Source organism: Brachionichthys hirsutus, chromosome 15 (genome assembly GCF_040956055.1).
Source record: "Brachionichthys hirsutus isolate HB-005 chromosome 15, CSIRO-AGI_Bhir_v1, whole genome shotgun sequence".
Taxonomy (NCBI): domain Eukaryota; kingdom Metazoa; phylum Chordata; class Actinopteri; order Lophiiformes; family Brachionichthyidae; genus Brachionichthys; species Brachionichthys hirsutus.
In genome coordinates, this window is record NC_090911.1 from 6071790 (window position 1) to 6088936 (window position 17147).

General features: G+C 41.0%; 3 protein-coding genes across 3 annotated transcripts; 1 reads left to right on the forward strand and 2 right to left on the reverse strand.

The window, feature by feature from the left end:
• Positions 1–34: 34 nt before the first annotated feature.
• LOC137905047 (serine/arginine-rich splicing factor 11-like) lies at positions 35–6260 on the reverse strand. The gene is made up of 12 exons (XM_068749270.1): positions 5978–6260; positions 5089–5222; positions 2955–3058; positions 2107–2187; positions 1978–2015; positions 1741–1874; positions 1567–1648; positions 1365–1484; positions 1186–1275; positions 1007–1078; positions 667–868; positions 35–585 (listed from the first exon to the last, which is right to left on the reverse strand). The coding sequence occupies exons 1-12, from the start codon at positions 6097–6099 to the stop codon at positions 397–399; spliced, it is 1368 nt and encodes a 455-aa protein (XP_068605371.1). The 5' UTR covers positions 6100–6260; the 3' UTR covers positions 35–396.
• Positions 6261–8127: 1867 nt separating this feature from the next.
• On the forward strand, positions 8128–11809 carry LOC137904667 (retinoid isomerohydrolase). Its single transcript, XM_068748870.1, has 13 exons — positions 8128–8236; positions 8405–8555; positions 8696–8803; positions 9442–9583; positions 9667–9814; positions 10196–10277; positions 10380–10512; positions 10608–10747; positions 10831–10960; positions 11052–11166; positions 11268–11362; positions 11461–11572; positions 11664–11809. The coding sequence occupies exons 1-13, from the start codon at positions 8128–8130 to the stop codon at positions 11807–11809; spliced, it is 1611 nt and encodes a 536-aa protein (XP_068604971.1).
• A 2601-nt stretch (positions 11810–14410) lies between these two features.
• On the reverse strand, positions 14411–16044 carry LOC137904862 (RING finger protein 11-like). Its single transcript, XM_068749071.1, has 3 exons — positions 15922–16044; positions 15555–15724; positions 14411–14652 (listed from the first exon to the last, which is right to left on the reverse strand). Exons 1-3 carry the CDS (start codon positions 16042–16044, stop codon positions 14481–14483), a joined length of 465 nt encoding a protein of 154 aa, XP_068605172.1. The 3' UTR covers positions 14411–14480.
• Positions 16045–17147: the final 1103 nt, after the last annotated feature.

The following is a 17147-nucleotide window of genomic DNA, read 5'->3' on the forward strand; positions in this document are numbered from 1 at the left end:
CCATACAGAGAAATCCAAAAGACAGCATTCAAAGTTTTGGTTCTTCAGAAAGGCTTTAATATCAAAGAAAACCTTAATAAAACAATTTCAAAAGGAAAAGAATACAATTGTTTCAGGAAGAGGCTGACACAGCACAACACTAAAAATTCAACTGGAAAGAAGTGACGAAACTGGCAAACAGGCTACTGGAAAGCAAAGCCCAAATCACTTGTAACAGGTTACATCGGGAAGGGCAAAAACTAAAAGCATACTTTAAAGCAATGTGACAAAGTCTCTGGGTGTTAAAAGACATTAAACGCTCACTTCACATTTTAGATTCACCCCAGAGGGGAACAAACTTGTGACATGTTCACAACCCAGAAAAAGGGGGGGAGGGGGTAAAGTGGGACGGAGCACTTAATCACTGACATCCATGTCCTCCTCGTGGTGATCATCAGCACCATTAACTTTGGCCTTCACGGGTCGTGCTGATCCGTTACCTTCTACAGACTGTGGAGAAAAAGCAGAGTAATCAGAATCCTTCCTGTGCCCCTGCTCCTTCTCGCTGTCGTAGCCTTGTTCCTCTTCATCATAATCCCTGGTGATCTGTGAGAGGAACCCAAAGGGTGATTTTTGAAACACACACCCAGCAACGCTCATGCTGCAAAAGAAAGAAGACCTACCGACCTTGACATCTCCCTTTTCCCCATCCGACTTCCTCTCTCGCTCCCTTTCTCGCTCTCGTTCTCGTTCTCGTTCTTTTTCTTTGTCTTTGTCTTTGCTTTTCTTTTTCTTGCTGGTGGAACGTTCGCGTTCTTCGCGGGGGAAGTTCTTGTCACTCTTGCGGTCCCTGTCCCTTTCCTTATCCTTCTTCTTTTCCTTCTTGTGTCTGTAGAGGGACGAGACAGATGAAAGGTGTCGTTAGTTATTGCCCCTTTCATGAAAAAAAAAAAAGCCATATCTTTTTTTATTTAAACATAATTAGGTGTGTTCTGACACTTAGAGGCATTTTCATCCACACTCTAACCTTCGAGGAGAAGGAGACTTTGAGTTCTTCCTTTTGGGGGATCGGCTGATGCTTCGACTTTTCCTGCGTCTCCTGGTCAGAAAGAAACGGAGAACTTCAGTAAACAGACCGAGTGGTTGCAGTGATCTTTTAAACTTTTGCAGTCACATTCTCCTCCAGCACACAGTAAGCATGCTCACCTGCTCCCGCTGTGTGACCTCCTGGCTGTGCTGTAGCTTTTGGGCGGCGTTTTGGATCTCCTCCTCCCTGAATCGTCTTTCTTTCTGTCTCTTTGGATAGATTTCATTCAGGATTTAGATGGGGCTCAAACACATCTTTAACAATGATCGTCATGGAGCTGGCTTCACCGACAACCCACCTGGACCTGCTGCAAGATCGCCTGGCTCGGTCTTGGGAATGGGTGTGCTTCCTGCGTGGACTTTTGGAACGCCTCCAGTTTCTGGAGTTTGACCTTCGTCGTGATCTGCTCCTGGTTCGCCTGAACCAGACGAAGAGACCGTTTCATTTCCTTCTGAAAGACTGAAGGTTTCTTGATGGCAAATCTTCAAACCGCTTCTCACCTGTGTCTCGAACGTGATCTGGTCCTCTTCCTCCTGGACCTGGACCTAGTGCGGGACCGTGTCCGCTTTTTGCTCTCCTTTTCTGCAGGGAAGAATAAACAGGAAATTATAGGTACCGACTCCACATAATAAGCCAAAGTCTTTTTTCAAAAAAGGCAAACGTTGGGTACTTACTACCAGGTTCGATGGCAGCCGATATTAGTGACTGGGCTTCTCGGACTCTCTTCATGGCCTCCTCAATTTCCTTATTGGCTGCATCAGCTTTCAAGCTCGCACTCAGGTTTAAGCCTGCAGCCAAAGGGTTCAGGCTAAAGAAAGGAATAATCATTACTCATCAGGAAGTAACAAACTCCTCACTATGACTAATAACGATATCGAGACTAAAAACAAACTTCTTTTATCCCAACTTACTTTGGATCGGTCATGAACTTCAGCAGCTGATCAGCAGCCTGTAAAAACAGGAGGAAACATGATGGATTATGTTGCGCGTCTGATATACTGCATGTCTGACTAAAGACGCGTCACTCAAGAACATCTCACCTGGGGATTCATGTTGGATCCTGGGAATCCAAACGCGGCCATTGCATCCATGCTCGGTGCACCAAAAGGATTCCCTCCCATCTGGAGGAGAAGCAAACATGCACATTGAACATTTCAGAGGCTTTGATGTTAATCCAGCTGGACATCATTAAAGGAAACCCCGTTAACAGACAACTTCGTATGGGCAAAATATATTTTGATTTGCATACATGTAGGCTATTTACACTGTAAATATGATACATATTGGCTAAATTATTCGTCCTCTTGTCTGTCCTGTCGATCCCTGCGTGGTCGGCCCCGAGCTGCTCCGCGGTGTCGGCTCAGCGCCGACACCTAATACGCCGAATACACCGAATACGCCGAATACACCGAATACACCTAATCACAACCCAGCTGAACACACAAAGCGTCACCGACAGCCTGGAATGGCTTGGAGCGTCCTCGTAGCGCAGCACGGAGGATTGGACATCGTGAACAGTCGAACTTGTGGCATTGTTGTTTCCTGATACAGTAATACCTTTACACGCGAGTATAATTTGCTCCTGGACTGAAATCGTAACACAAATCACTCGTATGTCAAGTCAATTATTTCTCTAGAAAATAACTGAAAACAATTTAATCCGTTCCGGCCGTCTAAAAACCCCAAATCAACGCTAATAACTACAGAATACATTTTTTAAATTTCTATATCGATACACACACACACACTGATATAATAAACATAAACAGTATTACTGTAATATAAAATGTGGCGCTGTTTCTGCGTGCTAAAAGCAGATTACCTGAAGCATCGCTTCCTGAGATGTTATAAAGGTTTCAACAGTCGCCTGAGTTCTGGAAGGACTTACAGGTGGGTTGGGCGTTGGAAGAAGTCCTCCTCCCGGCAGAATTCCTGCAACAGCGTTTGCTGGCGCCAACAATGACAAAGCTTTAGCCTCATCTGGAATAGATCCTACAGGACAGTAAACGTAGGCGTTAGCAGAGAACCTCACATTTACTCCAAATTAAACAGAATGGAACGTGAAAACTTCACGCTGCATATCTTGAAATTAGATTCAACAAATACCTTACAGATCAGAGAAGAGTTCCCTGAGTTCAACACAATCATTGCAGTGACATACTATTGCTGGAACACATCACACTACTCCAATGAACACTGCCAAGAATATATCACCTGAACGTGTTTTTTAAGTCATGAACCAAACGTAATCAAGTACAGCTGCTTCTCCAGTTGGGTGTGCCCTCAATTTTCATTTAGACGTTTACTGAAACAAGCGACTCGCGCTGGCAGCTTCGCTACTAAAAGCACACAGAGAAAAATCGAGATACAAAAAAACAGAGAGAATTTTAGGGATTTGGCAAGAACACTTCACAAGGTATCAGTGTCTACTTACCAAGAACACAAACAGATATACTCAGATACACTAAATGAAAATAGCACAATGGGAAGTGTGCTTGCTGTAAATTCTTTTTTTTAATCCTTGCTGGCCACTGGATCCAGTGGCCAAACATAGAATTTGCTATATAGAACCATCTTTTTAAGGTCTACATGAGCAAATAAACAAAGCATAATCATGTAACAGTAAATCCAACCCCAAAACAACTCCTTCACAAAAACACATAACCTTAACACACAACAGTGACAACATTTAAACAAAAGAGCACACTGAAGAGAGAAATTGCTGCAGGAGACAAAGCTGCTGGATGGGATTTTCAGCAGGGCCTGGTTTATTGGACTGGCTGAGCCAGGAAAAAGAACTGTAAAACACAACAACAAAAGAAGACCACTGTTAAAGAAAATAGATTTGACCAACATTGACTCAAGTCGGTTGAGCATTTTAGACATATTGTAATACTATTATGTAAGATAACCAATTATTGCTGTTGTCTTTTATTCCTGATATGATCTGCTCACACAAGTGTGTTTGTTTACTGTCGTTATTTTGCACAACTGATTTTGTTTTGAAGCCTTCGGCCACCAGAGGCTTTATTAAATGATGATACTTAGTTTGCATCTTAATGTTAAGTCCAAAACATGTTAGTACATTTCCCCATGACTTATACACTAAAGCGCTGTTAGCCACAAACCTGTTTGTTATCCCCGAGAACTTCAAATTAGGTCACAGAAATACAGAACTGAATTTTATAAAGACCACCTAAAACTTAAAAACATCAGGTTTTACTCAACGAAGACAAACGAGTGCATTTTGGGGGAATATTTTCAGAGGCAAATGAACAAATACTTGGTGTACAAGTACTAACAGCCGCAGGATGGCACCTGAATTCATCATAATGGATGAATGACATCCACCCTAGGGTTTCAGTGCTTTTAATAGTTTTTCGGGTCACTTTTTCTTTAAATATTTTGGCATAAAAACAGCCTATATTTAGGCCATACAATTAATGGCTAAACTGTGATTAGAAGTATCGCAAACAACACAAAATTAGCACCGTTTCATGGAGCCTCCCTTACATCCGACCTTTAAACTAAACCACCTACAAAAAATAAATTCAACCGAAGGAGAGAGAAAGAGAAGGCAGAGAAAGAACAAGGGACAAAAAAGAGAGGGGTGGAACTTGAACGCTTGCTGGCCTTTGTAAATGTCTACAATCCCCTGCTGGCAGGCAGAGGACCGCTTTCAGCCGTCAACGAGGGGGCTGCTTTTGCCTTCTTCACTACAAAAACCACACACACACACACACATACATACACATACACACATACACACAAATGACAGAGAGAAGTTTAACAATGGGCAGTCCATTATGGGGGGAAAAATAAAGTACATATGGTTAAGAGTTCATACAACTTTTGAATTCTGAAGAAGTCTGCAGCGCAAGCAGCTCGGGAGCGTTCAACTCCTCGTCTGGAAAGTTCATTCGGTCTCACATCGGTTTACTCTTTGCCGTTTTCACTAGACGAGAGTCATGCGATTCATTCAACACGGACCACTCGTACAAAGAAAGGTCAAGAAGACAAACCTTCAACAAACGGGACCACGATCAGCGCTCTGTCCACAAACACAGTGTTAGTCAGATGTTGAGACACCCCGACAGACTCGGGCTCCTGGAACTTCACGAAGCACACCCGCGACGTCACTGGCATTGGAGAATCACTGTTGAGAAAGCAAAAGGCAGTCAGCCAAGGAGCACAAAGGTTGATTCGCTCTGGCGACCCATGACGGGACGAGACGAGTGTGGTCAAGCAGGCCGGAACATGCATAATTGAATAAGAAACTATGCATTATTACGCACATACATCAAATCAGGCTGCCACAAAAAATAAAATGCATAAGGTAAACATCAGGCAGAGATTGGTCCAATCAGAACATCAGCTTCTACGGGCTGACGGTCAGAATTATTAGGCAGAATGCTAAGTTATGAAAAGGTACAAAACAATACGAAGTAAGAGGTTCAATCTCAACCTGAAAAACCAGTGGATTAATCGATCCTATCAAGAGAAAGGTCACCGACACAATTACAAAGAAAATCAACAACCAAAACGATTCTGCTTCTTAAATATGAGAATCGTCTGCTCGTCCCTCATGTCTCTTTGCTCGTGTGCTATTTTTCGGGGTGTAGTCTGGACTCTTCGTTGGGTCCATCGGTCTTACAGGAAAAACATGCCACGGGAAGAAAATAGCATCGCGTTTTACAAATTAAGTAAGGTCCATGGGCATGAAAAATTGTTTAAAACATTACGTATTCAAACCAATCGGTTAGCCAATTTAGGATTGCCGCTAGCTAGCTTTCAGTTAGCAGGCCTCGATTTAATCCCTACCGATGTAGCAATGTTATTAAAACCACATAGCTAACTTTGTGACTGCAATACATTTGGATGAAGTAGTAAATTACTCCTTAGTGTACTTACTCTGGGGGGAATAACTTCAGTTCCTCGATGGTTCCCAAAAAACCGAACAATGTTCTCATCTGCTCCGATGTTGTGCTCGGCGACACGTTCGTCACTTGGACGACCTTCGTTGTGTAATTCATTTTCCCGACTAATGCCGTGCAAAAAAACACCTCCACGTTCAAAAGCTAACCCTCAAGAAAAGTAACAGCTATCCGCGGACGATCAAACACAACTCTGTACGTAATTAGCCGAACGAGTAAAAGCTAACGACCGCATCAACAGGCTACACTTCTACCGCCATATTGTGTAATTCCTTTCAACTGAAGAGCGCATGCGCAGAGTTGGACCACGTGCTGCGATGGCAGCGGCAGTAGGTGATGACGTCATAGGTTATTAACTCGACCGCTTTATTTCCAGTCTCTTTCTAATCATTAAAAATTTTTAAAAGCGCACCAACAGGTCTCCCTCTGCTCACACACATAAAGACAAAGATGATCGATTATATTTGCCATACTTTTGACATAGAGACAACATGATAATTGGTAACTTATTTACTTACTTACTTGCCTGTACTATCAAAATGTAAATCTTTGAAAAGAAGATGTACACTTCCTCAATCATAGGGCCTTTAAAACAATCAGTTTGGTGACAAATCGTCTGGACATTTTTGTTTTTGCAATAATTAAAGGTTATCATTGAATATAGAAATGTTAATTGGCATACAAAAAAAAGCATCCCAAGTCAAACTTAAAAATGTTCTGCTGCTTACATTCCAGTCATTTCTGCTCCAGGAAATCAATTTCAGCTAGAACCCCAAAGTCTAAAACGGAAATCTGTCTTTGTGTCCTACGTGCCTAAACTGGTCAGATGAGAATATTTTTAAATCACCTCAAATATTTTCAGCATGGCCTTTCTGGAGCTTTCAACCATATCAGACAGTTTCAGATCAGACGGGCTAGTATTCATCATTAATACGTCATAACAAGAAATGTTTATTACAAGGAAGATATGAATGAATGCATGAATGAATGAATGAATGAATGGATGGATGGATAATCAGTCCACATGGAGGTGGTGTTTAGATGGAGGTGCCACATTGCAACCCCACCACAGATAAAACTCTCTTCCCCCAGGAGAAACAATGCAGGGTTTGTCTTGAGGCTACATGAAGCTTAAAGCTGGATTATAGTAGGACTGAGACAAGCAAATTAAGACATCAATGGTCCCATTCCATCCAATTAGTGTTATCATATTCCACAAGATCAGAATACCAAGCAAGGGATCACTGTTGTTTCACAATGGAATCCATTCTGTTAATGGTTTTATCCTGAGGTGGTATTTTTGCACTGAAAGAAAGCAAACTAAGAGGTTTATATTTGGTTAGATTTAGTCCTAATCCCACATCATCAATTCTAAAATCTAAGTGTATTTATATTCATTTTGTACTGGTTCACACGTTATAGTCTCAATTCATTAATTTAATGCTCGCTCAAAGAAGTATATTGCACGAAGCATGACTCAGCACAACTATAGCCTTTAAGAAAGAATGAATCACATGCACCGTTGCAACATGTTTTCCAATTCTGTGCAATTCATATTCTGTACAATAAATCCGGGTTGAGGGCGGCGTTCCTTGAGCCGTCCAGCAGAGGATATTGACACAATGGGATTCTTGTTCACCGTGCAACACCATTGGTCAGGTTTGAGGTTTATGGCAGAGATTGCAGGGACTATGTAGGGGACTGGACGAATAAATACCCTAAGCCACAGGGAGATCAGAGACTTCTCTGACGCATTTACAGTTTGCGTTGTGCGCTGCCACAGTAAGAGGGAAACATGGTCAGCAGGTGAGTTTATAATGAATTATTATCATGCCAAATGTAATTTTCTCACAACAATGAATAATAGACAGAAGTGGACAGAACATGAAAACACAGTAGCGAGTTTTACGTTTCTTTAAAGCTGTTTTTCATCATTGTCTCATCTAATCATCTCATCATTACGTTCAAGTGTATATAGTGTTATTTTCTTTTGAAATATTTGGGGGTTTTTTTTATATTTGCTTATTCCGCAGCTGATAAGATTCTAAGAAAATCAGCGGGGCAATTTACCATGTATTTGACTTACAGAAAACCTAATTATGAATGAATGTTTTATTGCAATGTTGGATGAGGTGCTCACGTCTTTACAACAGATTTGAACACCCGGCTGGTGGTTACAAGAAGATTTTTGAGACATGTGAGGAGCTGGCTGAGCCTCTTCCAGCAACCGTCATAGGTTAGTTTGCATATTTCAGACAGAATGGACCACAGAGAAATAACTCGTCTCTCATGCACTGGTCACAGATATTACAGAATCAGAGTCCAATGCAGCCTTTGGAAGCATTTTTCCAGACCAGTATGTTTCAATGCAATCTCCAGTTCCTTGTGACTGACTATTTCACAGGCAGGATTCCTTCTTTCCTGAGGGGAAGCCTTCTCCGTTTGGGACCTGGGCTCTTTGAGGTTGGAGATGAGCCATTCTATCATCTTTTTGATGGCCAGGCACTCATGCATAAATTCGACTTTAAGGATGGCGAGGTCACCTACTACCGGAAGTAAGATCTCAAGGACAAAGAGCGTTTGTCATTTTGTTATAGTCTGTATCATGTATGTTAGAACCACGCAGCGAAATCAACCTGCAGAAGCTTGAAACGTTGACGTGATTTGATTCTTTCCCACGTGTTCCTCCGTGTAGGTTTATCAGAACGGATGCATATGTGAGAGCCATCACAGAGAAACGTGTGGTGATCACTGAGTTTGGAACTTTTGCATACCCTGATCCATGCAAAAACATTTTCTCCAGGTGGGTGTTATGGAAACCAGATGCCCCCCACCCCCCATTGCACTGCTGAATGAGATAAATCTGCTTTTGGCAATTAGATTCTTACATTTCAACTCCTGATGTTACTGAGTTATCTTCTTTGCTGAAATAAATATGTTAATGCCACACTAAGGATTATCTCCTTCAAATAAAAGTCATGCATTGAAATGTCATTTAATTAAATGTATAAACTTATGATCACGATTAGAAACATTTTATTAAAGTAGTAAATTAAAAGACTCTCAATTTATAGATCTATCCAGTGTGACTGTTATTAGTTATAATTAGATAACTACTAATGCATGGATTAATAATTTGTTTCTGTTCTCCATTGATTTACTCTTTTTTTTAATTAGTAAAATTCTCCTAAATCCAAAGCTCAAAGTGAAACTTAAAGCTCATTATGCCCGATGAAAATCTTTGAAATAATTATCCGAAAGGGAAAAATTTGTGAAAATGGACCCATTGGATAAATATCAGCGTAATCATTCTGTCAAATATGAATTATTCATTTTTTTAAAATACACAGTGGAAAGTAGCATGAACATGAAGGTTATTTAAGTATGAGTACCTAATATACTTTTTACACCATCTGTGTATGAAATGTAATATTTTTGCAGGTTCTTCTCTTACTTCAAGGGAGTTGAGGTGACAGACAACTGCCTGGTGAATGTTTACCCCGTTGGCGAGGATTTCTACGCTGTAACAGAAACCAACTTCATCACTAAAGTAAACCCGGACACCTTGGAGACACTAAAGAAGGTGCAGAGTCAGAAATATGTTGAGTTGTAAAATAAAACTGATCACACCAGGAAATATGTTAAATTCCTTTATTTTCTATCCAGGTTGATATGTGTAACTACATCAACATTAATGGAGTGACAGCACACCCTCACATTGAGAGGGATGGGACAGTGTATAATATCGGAAACTGCATGGGGAAAGGAGCGACACTCGCTTATAACATCGTCAGGATTCCCCCGACACAGAAAGGTTTGAATGAGGAATCGCCGTGACCCCTGTCGAGAACACAACAATTTCTAATCGCTTTCAAATAATTAAACACTGCATTAAAAAAAGTGAATCAATCCTGTGATTAATACAGACACAATGATGTAATGTTTCTGAAGAAATTTAAATCATAACTTATTTTGCCATGACTGGGAATAAACAAACCAGACAGTCTCAGGCAGACAGTCGAAAGAAAAATATGCAAAACACAGACTTTCGGCTACTTGAGTTATTTATTGGAAAGCATATTTAAGTTGTAATTATGTCCATTCTAATGTCTATTAACCCACATGGTCAGCTATTAATAGAGTAAAAATCAACTTAACATATTTTTCAAATATTACTTTCGCCCTTTCTTCTTAGATAAGTCTGATCCCATTGAGAAGTCCAGGGTGGTGGTCCAGTTTCCCAGTGCTGAGAGGTTTAAGCCCTCCTACGTGCACAGGTGTGTGTGTGTTGTCTCCATCCCCCAGGAATGGCATGTTTTCAATCTTATGTAAAATCTACATTCCCCCCCCCCCCCCCCCCCCTTCCAATTCAATTCAAGCTTTGGCATGTCAGAAAACTACATTGTCTTTGTGGAGACACCTGTGAAAATCAACCTGCTGAAATTCCTCAGCGCTTGGAGTATCCGAGGCTCCAACTACATGGACTGCTTCGAATCCAACGAGAACCAAGGAGTAAGGACTCCCAGACGGGAGGATTTTTGTTGTAACTAAATATGATCATCACCCTGCCCCTGACATCTCATATCCCTACGATGTATGCTTCGCAGACGCTGTTTCACATTGCCAAGAAAGATCCAGGAGAGTACATGGATCTGAAGTTCAAAGGGGCCGCTATCGGAATGTTTCACCACATCAACACATATGAGGATCAAGGCTTCATTGTTGTCGATCTCTGTGCGTGGAAAGGGTAAAAAAACAGAGCTAAAAATTGGATTTATATTTAAACTTTTATGATTCAGTTGTGATCCCTTCATTTTTTTTTCTGTGCAGTTTTGAGTTTGTGTACAACTACCTCTGGCTGGCCAACCTGAGAGCCAACTGGGAAGAGGTGAAGAAGGCTGCCATGATTGCTCCCCAGCCGGAGGTCCGCAGATACGTCATTCCGGTGGATGTCCACCGAGTGAGCAACCCGTCTCGATTAGCAGGACACAAACTGCCACTGAGAGTTGCAAGTTTTCAGTTGCTCAGCGTGGTTCTGTTGCTCGATGTAGGAGGAGCAAGGAAAGAACCTCGTCAGGCTGCCGTACACCACGGCCACCGCCGTGATGCATGCTGATGGAACGATCTGGCTGGAACCGGAGGTGCTGTTCTCAGGGCCCCGCCAGGGTAGTAGACACATTCGACTCACTCAGTCATTGCAGACACATTATCCGTAAGATACTGTAAATAACTTCATTATTAACTGTTTTAATGTTGTTTTTTTGCAGCTTTTGAGTTCCCTCAGATCAACTATGAAAAGTATGCAGGGAAGAATTACACATATGCCTATGGCCTGGGTCTGAACCATTTTGTTCCAGACAGGGTAAATCATATATATATATATATACATACACACATCTTCAAATGTAAACCATAGTGTTAAACCTTTGCATTAACCGCTTCCTCTTTTTTCTCGTGCAGATATGCAAGTTGAATGTGAGGACTAAGGAGACCTGGGTGTGGCAAGAACCAGACTCTTACCCCTCAGAGCCCCTCTTTGTTCAGACTCCTGAAGGTGTTGATGAGGACGACGGTAAGTCTTCTCCAAGATAGAAGCAATGTTTCCAATTCATCACCCACAATCAGGCTATTAATTGTGTGACCGCATGGCGCCGTGCTCACAGGAGTGCTGCTGTCCATCGTGGTGGCTCCAGGATCCCAAAGGCCAGGATACCTCGTCATCCTCAATGCCAAGGATCTGTCTGAGATAGCCAGGGCAGAGGTGGAGTGCATCATTCCTGTCACTTTTCATGGGATGTACAAACCGTAATGCCGCACATTACGATGTTATCAACAGGATCAATCACGTCTAAATGTAGCATTACGTCAAGAAAAATAAAGCTAGTGGACTGATGAATTAAAATCGAATTGTGTGAATCTACATCGTCGTTTTGAGTGTAGCTGCCATGTCCCCACCCAAAGAGAACAAGGAGTTTAATGGCGTTTTTCTGGACAGCCTCCAGAACAAATCCTGAAGGTAGCCACACAAATCATCTTATGACATCACAAACATTCCATGTCAGTTCCCGTCGCGTTGCTCAACATCATTTAAATCCGACTTAAAAAGGCTAAATCAAGCAACCTTTCTAACCTGATTAACTGCATAGCTGCTTAGTCCACAGAAAGGAATAGCCTCTTGCAAACCGGTTCAATGTCACAACCCCATCATGTAGGCCTGATTCATGAATAGAAATGATGCATACCTTTGATCGGAACGGATCGACTGACATGTTCGGGCAAAGTTTAATATATTTAACAAAAAACAGTCGATTTGACTCGTTTCCTTCCCAACTGATTCAAGCAAAAGCTTCAATAATTACAAGCGCGGCTGGTGTTCCGTTGCTCCGTCAGTCAAACAAAGAACTGTGATTATGTAGTCGCATTTTCCGCTCCACAGACAGATTTTAGGATTACTTTGTAATTAAAGGCCCACAGAAATATTTTGCAATCTCTCATTCATGGTAAACATAATCCCCAAATCCAGTTTACAAAGTCTTTTCAATGTAAAATAATGAATATCTGCTTAAATAAACAATAAAAGTGGAGTTTGTTGGTTTTTAATGGTGGCTCTTTAGTCTTCAAAAAAAGAAAGTAAAACAATTTTAGAAGAAATGTTATAATTCTGAGAATAATCTCAAAGCTGAGGCGAAGCTCAGTTTCTATCACACCGTAAAATAAATCTCTCTCGCTCTCTGAAGCTCATTTGAGGACAGAGGTTTGCACACCAGGCGTAAACCAGTGCAGAACTTCTATATGTACTTTCCAAAACAAATGCAACAAAAAACACGAAGGTAAACGGTAAAAGACAGGGAAAATAAAACGACCCATAAAATGCAGTCAATGGTTGGTATTACTGCTACAGTGAATAGAAATAAAGCAAAAAAACATTTATTGTAGTGTGATAATGCAAGGAATGTGATGTGTAATGAAGAAAGTGACTCGTGTTATAACAAAAACCAAAAAAATAGGTTCAGGTTAACCTCAAATTTAGTCTTCAAACATTCTGGGAATGATGCTCATTAGCATGAAGACTAGCACCATGGAAAAACAGCTCGTTCCCTTTTAAATAAAGACAGTGGCACCTCGAAACTGCAGCAGTTAACAGGCTATACATCTTTTTTTATTTTGTACATTAATGAGATTTGTATTTTAACCAATCTGTTTTCAGGTATATTATTTAGGCTCTGAGCCATGCTATCCAGCTCTGCTTATCCTATTGTTTCTTACTTCCAGCTGCTCACTTAATACAAATAATTAAACTCATATGGACCTTCTCATTTAACCAATGACAAGACCAGGGCATTTCCCACAACGGTGGACTATTTCCTTTGAACTAAAGCGAGCATCTGTCTCGAGACTCAAAGACGAAACATAAAAAGCAGAACAAAGCCGAGGCTGACGCAACTGGATCAACCGACTTTAAACAAGTCCAGTGGATTCTTTAGCTCTTCTTGATTTACTGGACCACAAATTTCACGAGGCTTACTTCAATGTGATAAGTGACCACCAATAGCTCCAAAAAATATCCTAACCAGCTATGTAACGTTCAACTTAAGAAAGGGATGAAGTATTGATAGTGCAAGGTTATAGGGTATATATATATTTTAATATATTTAGTTATTGTCCTGTAAGTAAAGTGCAAATCTCTGAACCAGATGATAAGTGTGTGCAAGCATTGGTCATTTGCCTTTCTGATGCTCCTGCCCATTCACAAAAGAGCCCTTTAAGTGGGCTGCCAGCTACTTAACATATAGTCAAACTACTGCCCACCAACGAAAAAATGTTTCCAGTCAACTCAGCAATTTCTCTGAAGTCTGGCCTTTAGAGTTAAGAAAATATTTTAGGTGTCCATTGTTGAGTTGCAAAATTTATGCAATTTCAGTTTCTGTGTAGAAACCAGGTAATACGTAATTCTCGTATCTCAAAGTGGAGGGCCTTGTATTTAGCGTGAGAGCACGAATAGGAATTCAATACAACGATGTCATTCTACAAATAACACCTTGCAGAGGTTCATTATTGATTCTAGTGGGACCGTAGGTAAACTTGAGTCCATTGTGGAGAAACACCACCGAGACCTGCTCAAGTGGAAACAGAGAACAACCAAAAAGCCCCAACACACACACACAGCACTACGACTAACACACACCATCGACATAAACACTGGATGCCGCCTCAGCACAAAAAACATACACAAACACAATCACACAGGGTCACGTGGACAGAATTTCCTGCTGAGTTTTGTAATTAATATTTAAGACCAGCTTATTGAGTCTAAGGTGCACAGAATGGCAACTTAAGGGAAATAATTTAAGTTTTGCACAACCCCCCCCCAGAGTTTCAGCTTCTCGCACTCTACAAGGGGACAGCTTTGTATGCATCCGGTTCGTATATGTGTCTGGAGTCATATTTCAACTAAGGTTGAGGATGAGATTGAAAAAAAATCAGTTGGTCTCATATGTTGAGAGCAGGGCAGCATCCACGGGCTCCATGCAGGAGGGGCAGGTGAAGGATCTCATCAGCCAGTCGTCTATACAGTCCATGTGGTAGATGTGCATACACGGCAGGAACCGGATGGGGTCCCCATACACAAAGTCCAGCATGCAGATCACACACCTGAAAACGGAGGAAGGAAAACTGTGAAGTTCAATGCACACTAGTATAAAGCCGATTTTGTGGCATGAGTTTACAAATTGAAATCAGGATGAATTATAGGGGGGGGCGTCAATTTATGGCCGGTCGTAAGTCGGCCCGTGTTAAAGTACCCCATTTATAATATGCTACGTCATGATGTGGGAAAATATCGGAGCAGAAAGAGCCCCTTGTATATTTGAATCAATGAATGTATTTTACTGACTAAAACTGAATAAGTTGACAAATCAATGAATCACATGATTCAATTGTGCAAATAAAAACTAATCCCAGCAACTTTAACCTAAAAATAACCGCCAGTTATTTTGACATGAAAATGATTTCAGTTTAAGAACTGGTTGTGATTTATTTCTTTAACGCGTACTCTTAACAAATGATACCGTTCCAAGCCTCCAAAGTATTGTAGCTACATTACTCAGCATTATACGAGAATGAGGCTACAACTAACAATTATATTGATTTTGTAAATAAAAAGAACAAATGCTTGGAATTCTTACTTGATAAACAAATCAATGACATAGTATATAACAAATATACATTTTGCTTTTGAGGATTTTAGGTAAACGGTTCTCAATCTACATTTTGACAATCATCAAAATTATCTTCACCTGAGCCTTCGATTGATCAAATATTAAATAAAGATACTAATATTAAAGTATTATAACAAGAAAGCTTTTATATTTTACATATTATATTGTGTATACTCTCACGTGAGATAATATAATAGTCCTATTTAAAAGTGGGACAAAATACTGACATCATGAGCACAACTATTATTAATTCTAAATGAACAGCTAGTTAGTATCGCTGTTACAACGGCCGTCAGCCATCCTCTGCGTAAAGATCTGAAGATGTGAACAGCTTACTCTCTGATCTTCTTCTCCGAGCCATCTGGCCCTCCATCATAAACACCCTTGGGGAGGTGCTGGATGAGGCCGATGCGCTGAGCTATGCGGATCTGTTCCTCCTCCGTCAACTGGGTAGCCAGGCGGGCCTGACTCGGCGTCGGATGATACACGGGCATATGAGCCTGCTCCTGGTAACAAAGGAACAGCAACATTTGTCCCAGGCCTGGTTCTGTACGGGCACGGAGCGAGAAAGAACGCAACCGTCTCGGCTGGACATTCTCGATCTGGATTCAGGCGAGACAACATTGTACGCACTATATAAACACTGATTCAACGAGGACAGTCTTAAGATCATCTGTGCTACATGCGGCATTCCGTTTCTGACCTGGTACGGCGGTGGTGGCTCCAGGTCCGGATCCGTCCCATCACCGAAACTCGCCCGGTCTGACTGGGATTCGTGAAGCAGGGAAATGTCATCCGTTGTCGGTGTTTTGAGGCAGTTGCCCATGTCTACGTGTCTGATCTCTTTTGCTAAAGCCGTTCCCGTTTTTCTAATATCTAAGAAACTATTAAATTTACAAACAACTGCCTACAAACGAAAACGCAACACACATGACTATAAAACCGTCGGAAAAACCCGTGTTACGTTAAAGCAGATGTTCACAGTAGTTTCTCCTCATGTTTACATGGACCTCCAGCTGAAAAACAAAACAAACGACGGCTAACAGCGTAGTTGGGCACTCTTTCGCTAAGCAGCTGGACGACTTCCTTGATGAAAATGGCTCATCCCTTCGTAAGAAAAACAGTTTCGAGAAAATATCTACTTCAGCAGCAAGTGCGACCGTAACAATAAGCGGTCCCGGTACCGGAGTGCAGCGACATCACCGCCTCACAACTTCACGAAGAACATTAAACAGTTGTCTCCTGCGTTAGCATTTTATCCCACCGGAGGACATGATACCGGTCCCTTGGATATGACGTCAGGATATAACACTGCTCGCTGATTGGTGGATTTCTTCCACGTCTTTTAAAGCGAGATTCGAGGTCCCGCCCCTCTTAGCTGTAACGATCCAATGGCATGAACTGAAAAATAATCGCGACAAAGAAACAATAATACGATACACTTCATCCATCCATTTACCGATCCGTAATGTACTTCATGCTTGATTAATAAATACACAATCACTATATATTGATTATCACATTAAACAAATAATATTCAAACATTTTCAGATGTCACGTTTGATGGATAAACTTCCCAAATGTATTGATTTTGTTGTTGTTGCTACAAATATTTTGTCACAAATCTTGTGTCATGTTTTTATTGTGTCTTTTGTCTCTTTTTATGAACGACAAACCTCTCATTCAATATGTATTGTATTTGTACACAATATTCATCCAAAACTTGGTCAGATTTTTAATTTTCTACAATGCAAGAAAATGAAAATGGTCTGTTCATAAATCAAAGTTTTTTTTTCAGTTCAAGACCCGAAAAGTTGGTTTTATTATTAGTAGAAGTATTTATTATGTTTTAATATGGCTTGGTTCATGTTTCATTCCAAAAGGAAAGATGATGACACGATCTCTTATGTAACATCACTGTTGTAACAA